The sequence below is a fragment of the Elephantulus edwardii genome, unplaced genomic scaffold (assembly GCF_000299155.1).
Source record: "Elephantulus edwardii isolate Elephantulus edwardi_28Jun2011 unplaced genomic scaffold, EleEdw1.0 scaffold00197, whole genome shotgun sequence".
Lineage (NCBI taxonomy): Eukaryota > Metazoa > Chordata > Mammalia > Macroscelidea > Macroscelididae > Elephantulus > Elephantulus edwardii.
Genome location: NW_006399947.1, coordinates 5,958,246 through 5,969,666, shown reverse-complemented (window position 1 = coordinate 5,969,666; position 11,421 = coordinate 5,958,246). Strand labels below are relative to the sequence as shown.

Below are 11,421 nucleotides of genomic sequence, written 5' to 3'. Positions count from 1 at the left end.
GTCTCACAAATTGAATTAGGATACCACCAGTGTGAATCTTCAGGTGTTCACTATTCCAATTTCTGTAGCTAAATAATATCTTGTTTAGTTTCAGTGTTCTTTCTCTTCTTTCCCTTTGCCTTCCAGGTTTCAAACATAGCAAACATTAAATTTCAAATTACACTAACCAAAGGATAATTGGACATAGATCATTAATACAATTGACATTAATACAATTTACCAGTTAGACAAAAAAAAAACAAATTTAGATCATTATAATCCATATAGCAGATGATTTTAAGTGACTTCATGAGATTCAGTGACTAAGAATCATAACAATACTCCCTGTTTCCCTCACAGGTAAAGGTATGACACCCAATAAACTAGATTGAACAAGCAGAAGGCTGTGGGGAAGAAGATCCGAGCATATGAGTCCATTTTAGCAATACGAATATGTATCCTGCCATGTCTCCAAGCCCCTGTTCGGCAGTCTTCAAAACAGCAGAAAAAACTGGCACAGTCCTTGCCGTCCAGACACTCGTACCCGTATTCTTCATCTCTCTCTTGAAGATGTGTGGCATTGTTCATTTGAATGGTTGCTGAACGTGGTCGGATATCAATGGTAGGGGCCTGAGACAAGAGTAGGGAAATGAAGAAGCCATAATTATTCAAGCTCAATTCATCTTGGAATTTTTGTCTACAATGTCACCAATGTGAATGATGAATCTGAAAATGGATACTCAAGATACTGCTATGACATCGTGATCTACAATGGTGAAATTGAACTTAGAGAGCACATTTGCCAATTTTAAATTTTGAGCTTAAGCAGTGCAGCTGAAAATAATAGCACCAAGCTAAGAGCTTTAGCAAGAAGATTGAATATCAAAAAAACTCAAAGTTAAAAGATTGAAATCAAAGAAGTACATGGCATTTTATTCTAGTAACTATTAGATGTGAAGTTAGATACATGAAGGCATTTAATGGTGCTACATGTAAGTGTAACAGAGGAGTAAGTATACATCAACTTAGAAATCAAATATTACATCATGCTTACTTATAGGCAAACAGTCGACTCTATTACACTGAACATATATATGGTTAATAGAAAATGTTTTAAAAAGAAAGAAAATCTGCCTTTATATACACACAGATTGAGGAGGTTGTATCACAGAAGTCTTATTTATGTTTCAAGATATTACAGTGTTTTGCCTAAGATTCACCAGCTAGAAGTTTCATGTCACTGATGAATACCTATATGTATGTGAAAAGTCAGAAATCATGTAACTACCTGTCAAATACTTCTTAACATTTGAGAATAAACTAGTAGCAATTTAAAATCTCTGCGTGTCTAAGTCTTTGTTGTAGACCAATGATAAAACTGCTATGGAATTTGTTGATTTGTTTGATGCTGATTTGTATGAGTAAATTTTCAGTTAGGTATTGATCCTAATGTCACTGAAAAAATTATCATAATTCAATTAAAAACTTTTTGCAATAGGCCTAGTGACTAACTCAGAAGGAAAAAAAATGTGTATCTTAACGCTGTCAAAGAGAACACTGTTCTTATAGAACTGGAAAGTACAGTTTAGAAAAAGATTATGAAATTTACTTATTAAACAACCCCATTTATATGGTTTAATAAAGTTATGCTTTCATTTTTCACAGAGCATGTATATAGGTGTAGCCAGTGAAATGGTATTCTATTTTCAAATGAGAATAAAAGGTAATTTGTAACTTTAATGATTAAAAAAATCTCTTTATTAATGATATCTTAACGTGTTTGAACTTCACTCAAATGGAAAATTTGCGAATATGTGTAGTGTTGCTGAATCAACTGTAGAAATTAGTAACTTCCTCTGTCTTTTATCTACTGCTTTATCTAGCGTTATTTTAAACATATACTCATAAATAAAAATAAAACACCATGTAAGCATTAATAGTTAATTTCAGCAGTGGCATGCAGTGAATTTCCATTCCAAAACATTATACCTTGAAGGAAAACATCCGAAGAAGCTTTGGGTTTGTAGACAGAAAAGAGAATCGCATTTTTTTTTGTTTTAATAAAAAGAAGAAAATAAATAAAGGAGGAAAAAAGAGAGAGACAAAATAAGATAAATTAAAAATACATTTTGAAAACATAGTAAGTGAAATGAACTGAAATTATAAACATAAAAAGACAATACTAGGTTTGGGATAAAGCATATACCAAGTAATAAGCTTGAGACAGATTTACAGAATAGAATTTTCTGATTGGCCCTAGCGGCAAGGAGCTGCAACTACAATCCCAGAGGCACACGGTTCGAATCCACCAGATGCTCTGCCGAGAACAGGAGGGACAATCTCCTCCTGTACCAGTCAGATCTGATTTGACGGTACACACACAAAAAAAATTAAAAAAAGAATTTTCTGATTGTTGTACACATCCTCAATAATTTAACCTAGGGTCATTTCACTGTACTTGTAAGGAATCTTATTAGTGTTTGTTTATAGAAATACTATTGGCATATTACCTACAAAATAAACATAAAACTGTTCATTCAAAACTTAGGTGCTTACTAGTTTTCACAAATAATTTAGTTGTTTTAAAGGAGGAAATGGGCAGAAAGCCCAGGTAATTTTTATTTTTTCCCAGCTTCTTTAATCCTCTTTCTCCTCTGTCTTTTCTTGGTCTTTTGATATCTCCATGCCTAGAATCTAAGTGTTTCTCTTCAACAAAATCCACTCCCCAGTGATATAGCTACTGGAAGAAGTAAAAATTTCTTTCCCAAAGAATTTGTCAAAGCCTATTTAAAAGTCAGTTCTCACATTCTGATTTCTGTGTGTAGTTATAATGCCTACTATAGGAAGAATCATTATCTCCAGAAGAACGAAATGGAAAGAGAAGTAGGGGTCACAAACAAGAAATAATACAATACAACAGGAAAATATAAAAAAGATACAGTGGAAAGACAGAGAAAGGCAGAATTGACAAGGGAGGGAACTGCATAAAGCACAATATATGTTTGAAAAAAATTAAAATATAAGCATTTTAAAAATCACTCGCTCTGATTGGTGCGTTTTCTTTACCTGTTTCAAAGTATTATATTAAAAGCAACTGAAAATTGTCATTGGTATGATTTCATAAGCACTCTTAGAGAAGCGTAAGGATACAGCCTAGAATCAGTTATTCTCTGTACCGTTGACCACTATTATCGACAGTTCATAAAAGTAATTACTCTCATGCGCCTCATGAGCCGCAAGACAGGAAACCAGGAAAGATCATCTTTATCCTTGTTTTAGAAAGTTGCAGATCTTAAATTTTATAGAGATTCCTGTGACCCACTTATTTTGATCTGATAAGTAAAAGGATAGTTAGGAACTCTTCTTAACATGCACAGGAAAAATAAACTACTTTGTACACTTAATGAAGTCATTACTGCATGATCAGAACCAAATCATAGCTGGCCCTCCAGCTGTAGGGAGGCTATAAATCCCATGGGAGTGAATTATCCATATTTCTCCTGCAGAGTGGCTGGTGGATTTAAATCATTAACAAGGTATCACCTTTTGACTAGCAGTGAAGCTCTTCGTGTACAGTGCCACCAGTGTTCCGCTTACACATTTAATCTCACATTAAAATGCTGGTGGCAATATGGAATTATCTTACCTGGTTCCAAATTGTGCAGATACTGAAATCAATCCAAATTGAAAAATGTAAAAATAATCAACGTCAACCATCATTATCAACTACTAACGGTAAGGATTTTCATGTGCCACAATGCTTTTTATCTCTGTCAACACATTAGTTTCTTGCAGAAGTTCCTTAATTTATATTTTTTTAATTAAAAAGTAATTTTATATATGAGAAGACTAAGACGCAGTGAGTAAGTAACATGATCAAACAGTAAGAAAGCCACATGTCTTAAAAACAAGTTAGATATATTTTAAGTATGGATTCAATAAAAGTCATTTGGCACAAACACACCCACACACAAGTGTACATGTGCACGTTCAAAAAAACACACATACACATTGAAGTACTTGCAAAAATGTGGCCTTGTTTGAAAGGTAAGAACCTTTGGCTTCTTAATAGAATGTCTTGAATGAAAAATTTAATTTCAACATGAGTAGTTTTAAAAAGTTATAAAATTAATTTTGAAGTCTCACAGTTTGAAGAGTGGGTGGGTGTGAGGGATATGGGAAGGATGTAGTGTAAAAACCAATGGATTAGAATTTTGTAAATAAACTAGTATAAAAATAATGTAAAATAGAAGGTATATAAATGTATGAAACACAATGTAAATCAATAATTGTATAAAACAATGTATATGAATGAAACATACTGTAAAGGTATAATTTTACGAAAATCAAGAAAAATATTAAAAAAGAACGTAAAATATTATAATAAGAGTACAGGAATATAAAAATCAATGTAACCTAGTCTAATATAAACTAGGAAATGAATGCATTTCTGAGCAGTTATACTGTTTATGCAGTGAAGAGAACATGTAATTGCATTTGTATGACTGCAATAACTCATAGAGCACATTTATTGCAATCGTCTCCTTTAGGGAAGCAACTCTCTCTACAACTGATGTTTATGGCTAAAGGGTACAATGTGTTTTCATCTTGATGCTCAAAAGTCTAAAGTGTCAGAATGCTAACAAAAACCAAACAGATAAAAGCTAGAGTTCTTTCTTCTTAAGGGTACCAGTGGCCTTAAAGAGAATCAATACATACAGGGTTTTTCTTCTTTTTGTCTTTGTCCTTGCTTGGTTTCCGGTTGCTGACAAAATAATGCAGGGTGCCATACTCCACCAAAGCAGAGAAGACAAAGATGAAGCAGACAGATACAAAGAGATCCATTGCTGTGACATAGGAGACCTTGGGGAGTGACTTCCGAGCAATGGTGCTGAGGGTTGTCATTGTCAAGACAGTGGTGATTCCTGCACAGAGAGAAAACAGAGTTTATTATGTGACTACAGCAGCGAGTTACTTGTCACTTAGCAACAGATTTTAGTGTGCCATTTTAATAAGTAGCCTCAGTAATAGAAAAAGGAGATTTTACGGACTAAGCTGTGCCCCTAAAACATTAGATATAAGCCCTAACACGGATACCTGTTGATACAATCTCACTTGGAATTAATGTTTATGTGTTATGTTAATGAGGGCATATCAGAGCAGTTTGTGTTTTATTTTTTAATTTATTATTCATTTCAATGAAAATTTACAGAGACTTTGGATTTCCATTCATTTATTGTTGCACTTTTCTCCCCTTCTAACCCTCACCCCCAGTACACTACCCTCTTGGAAAAGTAAAAGAAAAATTCTTTCATTGTTTTACAATCCTTTCTCCCAGGTCCACTCCACTATGCAGCCTTCACTCTGGACTCCTGTCATGGCAAAAATACATAATCATGTATCACTTTTAAACAGTTTTCTCCCTCATATGTTTCAATGTAATATACATTTTTGAACCCATCTTTCTCACTCTCCCCCTAACCCCGATGTCAGTCCTGTTTTACAACAGTGACACCATGCAGTATTTGTCCTTTTATGACTAAAATACTTCACCCAGCATAATGTCCTCTGGGGTCACCCATTTTGAATAATATTGCATGAGTTCCTTGTTTTTCAATGCAGCATGGTATTCCATTGTGCGAATGAATATACCACAGCTTCTCTATCCATTCATTTGTTGATGAGCACTTAGGTTATTTCCAACACCTTGCTATTGTGAACAAAGCCACAAAAAACATGGGTGTACATATATCTGCTTGGGTGTCTGTTATGATTTCTTTGGGGTATATTCCCAGTACAGGAATTGCTGGGCAAATGGTATCTCTATTTTTAACTTTTTGAGGAAGCGCCATACTGCCTTTCACAGTGGTTGCACCATTTTACACTTCCACCAACTGTGAATAAGGGTTCCAGTTTCTCCACAATCTCACTAGCATTTGTTGCTTGAAGCTGGTGTTCTGAATTCAGACTTGATCATCCTAAACTCTGAAAAAAAATCTGTTTACTAGAGCCATCTACTTGTGATAATGCTATTTGAGTAAATAACATGAGGAAACTAAGACAGGAAACATAACTGAAAATCTGTCATTGTTCTGTTCTATGTCTGACTTGTGAAACATACACTGATTCTGACTTTTTATAACTTATATGTTAGTGAAAGAGATGCATTTGGAACCAAATACAGAGGTAAAAACAGAATTTAAAAAAGTTGGTATGAAATATTTCACTCAGTATGAGTGTTGTTGTGTAATGGTTTACAAGTTCATTGTTTTTCAGTGCACTTTAGAATTGCATTTTATGAATATACCATAGTTTTCCTATCCATTCATTTACTGATGGGCACTTGGGTTTATTCCAGCTCTTTGCTATTGTAAATAATAGAGCCATAAACATGGGTGTTTGGATGGTGGTTTTCATTTCTTTAGGGCATATTCTGAGTCATGGGATTGCTGGATCAAATGGTATTTCTATTTCTAACTTCTCAGGAAAGTTTGTTAAAAATCACAATTAAAATAAAATTTTATTTACAAAAAAGTTGTTCTGTGCCACATAGACAAGTAAGATTATGAGAACTCAAAAGCTGAAGAAGGTGTTATTGTTGTTTTTTTTTAATTTTTTAAGGATATTATATTAAGTGAAAATTTAAAACAGAAGAAGAAATTGTTCTCTAATCAATACAGGAAAGATTTAAAAGGAGGATTCTGAGAAAGAAAAACTTCGTGTTTTCTTTAAATTGCTAAACTTTTGAGAATGTCTTACGCTTGAGAAAGCACAGTTGGATTAAGGTAATTTTGGTGAAATAGAAGACACAGCAATGTAATATAGTAGATTACAACCTAAAGTGACCATAAAAGAGTAGAACTATTCCTAAAGGGATTTCCACAGGTGTATATTTTGACTTATGAGTAGAATAGCTGAGAGGATTGAATAATTTCTCATTCCTTTAGCAGTGTTACATTTAATCAGTTTGTGCCAGGGCCAGGATAATGTGACCTATACCTTTTGTTGTGTTGTTGATTGCCTTTGAATCAAGCATGGTTCACAGTGACCCTGTGAACAAAAGGCCTGAAGCCCCTACATAGCTATCAACATTTACAAATGTTCATAGAGTTTTCAGAGGCAAATTGATTAGGAAGAGGATGCCACTCTGAATGTTAATTTATAACTACCTTCCCTTGAGTTTCCAAGGCTGTTGATCTTTATAGAAGCAAATTGTCATATTTTTCTCCTGTGGATTCAACTTATTCCAGGCATTGAATTAGAACTTTAATCAAAGTAAATAAGCAGAATAAGAAAAACAAAAATAATAACAGCATTGCACTGCTATTGTGTCAATTCTGGTTCTAGAGCTATATCCAATCTTTTCAGGAGTCGAATGCCACATCTTCCTCCTGCAAGAGTATCTGGAGGGTTCAGAATATTAGTTTTCTGGTTTGCAGTTGAGTGCCTACCCATGTGCCACCAGAACTCCTGCTAAGCACTTTAGGTGCATTATGTCTTTGTTATTTTCACAGCTGGTGTTTTCACCTTGGTCTCACAGATCAGGAAAATGAGGCTAACTGGCCAGGTCCACATTTCACAGTGAGCAAAGTAACAGAAAAATTTGAACTTGAAAACTGAATATCTGGTCTACAATCCTTGACGTAGTCATTGTGCAATACTTACAAATTGGCCCTCCACAACAGCTGTTTAATGACAGCTAGTAAAGCGAAAACAATACAGAAGCCTCAAGCCAGGGATAATCAGTGACTTTCTGTCTGTACAAATTGTGTTATTTGGATTTAGTATTAGACTTAATTTTAGTTCCTGCTTCCACAAACTTGTTATTTTAATTCTCTGTAAATCAGATTATAGGACTACATATTGATCCATATCTTTGAAGGCATGTGCCCTTCTCATTCCTCTTTTACTCTAATTCAGTATTTTCTATTTTGACTGGAAATAGCATTTTGTACTCTGGAAACCATAGCCCTTACCATCTTCAGATTTAAATTGTTTATGGGGGAGAAGTGTGTATCATTTCATATAATAAGAAATTCCAGGGTACAATTGACTCCCTCCACCTCAAACGGAAGTTCATAGGAAACTCAGAAGGAAAAGTATTCAGGCACAAGAGATTAAGGGGACAATGAAGGAAGGAGGCTACAAACAGAACAGACGGGCCTATCTCTCTTTAAGTTACATAAGATTATAATGAGATATAAAACCAATAAGACATGAAGAATTGGTATTTTGTTATTTTTATGATGTGCCATCAAATCAGAACTAACTCTTAGTTGAGCTTCCAGTAGGTTTATGAGACTTTAAATTACACAGGAGGAGATTGCCCATAGTTCTCCTGTGGAGAAGTGATGGATTCAAACTCTGCCTTTGAATTGGCAGCATAACTCTTTATCACTAAACCACCAGAGCTCTCTAATTTGTATAGTACCTATATATAAAAACATAGCAAATGTCTTCTGACACTGTTGTTATTATTGTTGTTATGTACCATCAAGTCTTTTGTGACTCATAGTGACCCTATGTACTAGATCCCTAAACCCTGCTCTATCGTGTTCCAACCTCACTGTCTCCAATACACATACTCCCTCTACCACAATCTCTGAATCGAACCATCTCATTGAAGGTCTTCCTCTCTGGTGCTGTCCCTCCACTCTTCCAAACATGACGTCCCTCTGCAATTATCCTTGCAGAATGTCGAAAGTATGTCAAACGAAGCTTCAGAATCCTTGCCTCCAAGGAGCAGCCTGGCTTCACCCTCTCCAGGACAGATTTGTTTGTTCTCCTAGAAGTCCATAGTGTAACACTCTTCTCCAGCAACACAGCTCGAAGGCATCAATTCTCTATCATCCCGAGTCACTGTCCAGCTCTCTGATGTGTAGCACACACTTGCAAGACTATGTATTAAGATTTAATTCTTCAGAGTCATTTTGTGGGGCTTAGCTATGTTTCAGAGATACATCTGACTCTCTAGTTCAATTAATCTATACTTAGTTCATTTAATATCAACAAAACGTACAATCTTCCTAAGTACATTTTGTACTATTTTTGTTCTATTTGCTATTTTTGTTTGAATACCACACAAAAGGGAATTTAAGCGTTAGCTGAAACAACTTTAAATAATAGACTTAAATGGATAAGGGAGGTCATGAAGAGAAGTATGATTATAAAAACATGGCTTTTCTACACTATTATTACTAATTATTAAATAATCCACAATTTTAAAAAATTTCTATATTTATAGAGTGAGCCCTAGTGGCATAGTGAAATACTATCCCAAAGGCCACACCTCATGAGCGGATTGAATATACCAGTGGCCCTGCAGAACTGTCTACCTTCTCAGAAACCTAACAGAGGGTAGACTCTGAGTTTTTTCTAATTCAATGACAATGACTGACTGAGTGATTAGCTGTGAGAGTCAGACATTCCATATTTCTTGACCATTATACCTTCACAGGTGACCAAGCTGCTGTAACTTAATGCTTACCAAATGAATCAAAGAATAGTGGGTATATGAAAAAAAATAAAAATAAAAAAGATCAATCCACATTTGAGAAGTGGAATTTTACTCATGGTTGGTGGGAAGTGTATTTAATGCATTCAACAGCAATTAATATTTATTGATTATTATACTTTGCCCAGTTCTACAAAGCACTTAATGTATTTAAGATCTTCCTAAAGACAAGCAATTATCTGTATTTTCTTCTCCTTAAATGAAGAAACAAATCACAGAAAGACTATGACTTTTGTTAAAGTCAGTAAATGTTAAAGATGTGATACTATGGCCTTCTGACTTCAAATGTTATGTTCTGAACCATTGTCATATTTTCTCTCTAAGAATATTTAGGGATTTTGGTAGCTCAGTGACAGAATTCTCACCTTCTAGGAGGTACATTCAGGTTTGATTCCCGGCCAATTTACCTCATGGAGTCACCAACCATCTGTCAGTGAAGGCTTGAATGTTGCAATAATGCTTAATGGGATTCAGTGGATTTTCTAGACTAAGATGAATTAGGGAGAAAAATCCCAGGTTCTACTTGCAAAAAATCAGTCAAAGGAAACTCTTTGACTCACAATGGTCTGATCCCAAGCCTGTCAAAAAGATGGCACAGGACCAACCACTGTTTCTCTTCCTTCAGTTGTTCATGGAGTGACCATGAATTAGGACTTTTGCATCAGAGAATTGGACAATGGCTAAGGAGGATAGAAGGAGAATTGATACCTTTGAGCTGTGGTGCTGGAGAAGAGTATTGAGGGTACCATAGACTGCTAGGAAAACAAACAAATTCATCCTGGAAAGGGTTAAACCAGGCAGCTCCTTGGAGGCAAGGATTCTGAGGCTTCATCTAACATACTTTGGACATGTTGTAAGGAGAGACAGGTCCTTAGAGAAGGACATCATGCTTGGGAGGGTGGAGGAGGGACAGCGCAGGAGGGGAAGGCCCTCCATGAGGTGGATTGATTCAGTGACTGGGGTAATCGGAATGAGTGTGTCAGAAACAGTGCCATTGGCACAGGACAGAGCGGAGTTTAGGGCTGTTGTACATAAGGTTGCTATGAGTTGCAAGCGACTCGGCGGCACATAACAACAACAACAACTGAAACAAGAATCAACTCAAACACAGATCTTTGTCACTGAGTCAAAACCAACTCTTAATTGATCATACCAAAGGCATGCTGTTCAAATCCGCTAGCTGTTCTGTGTGAGAGAGATATCTCTTCTCATGTGATTAAACTTCCTCTGAAAAATCACTAGAGAATCAGCTATGGGTCAGTTCTGACTCGACAGTACACAGCAACAAATTACATGGAAGGCAAAATCCCGTCTTTGTCCTATGGAGCAGCTGATGGATTAAAATAATCTGCTTTTAAATTGTCAAAAGAAATCCTCACTTAGTAGGCCACTAGAACTCCTATACAAGAAGAGTAAATACATAAAATATATAAATAAAATTTTAGGTCCTGTAAAGCTATTATAGATTCTTGATGAAGATATGCAGGAGCAGATTACCCAATTAACATGATAAGCACTGGTTTACTTGTGCATAATTTCACACAATATGGGAAAATTTTCATTTCAGGTTAATAACTAAGTACAAGTAAATTCAAGTTTACTTTGCTTAGTAGATCCTTTTCCTTGGAAGAGACTGAACATTTGAAAATAGTTTTGGATTCTGGGAAGGTGTTGTGGGGTTGGAAGAGGGACGGATATCAGTTGTACTTATAAGCCAAGTCTTTGATTGTGGTGAAAAATTGTATAACTGTTCACTACAAATGAATAAGTAAGCAAAGTAAGCCTGAATTGAAATTTATCATAAACATGTACAAGTAGATTGTGGAATAGTTACTTCATAATATTTTCAGGGTTTTTTCCTTAACCACAGACTAGAAAACTACTATGGCTCAATAATAGGACAAGGAAAGTGCTAGTTTTAACTGATC

At 35.3% G+C, this 11,421-nt stretch overlaps 1 protein-coding gene across 2 annotated transcripts in view; it reads right to left on the bottom strand.

Annotated features, from left to right (window-relative positions):
* Positions 1 to 236: 236 nt before the first annotated feature.
* GABRG2 (gamma-aminobutyric acid (GABA) A receptor, gamma 2) overlaps positions 237 to 11,421 on the bottom strand; it is a 210,569-nt gene continuing 199,384 nt past the window's right edge. The window contains exons 8-10 of one of the 2 annotated variants that reach the window (XM_006897048.1): positions 4,699 to 4,904; positions 1,969 to 1,992; positions 334 to 609 (exon numbers count right to left, since the gene is read on the bottom strand). In XM_006897048.1, the coding sequence (XP_006897110.1) occupies positions 334 to 609; positions 1,969 to 1,992; positions 4,699 to 4,904 (506 nt within the window). Of the gene's footprint in view, positions 610 to 1,968; positions 1,993 to 4,698; positions 4,905 to 11,421 lie in introns of both variants that reach the window. The other variant, XM_006897047.1, reaches the window with a different exon arrangement.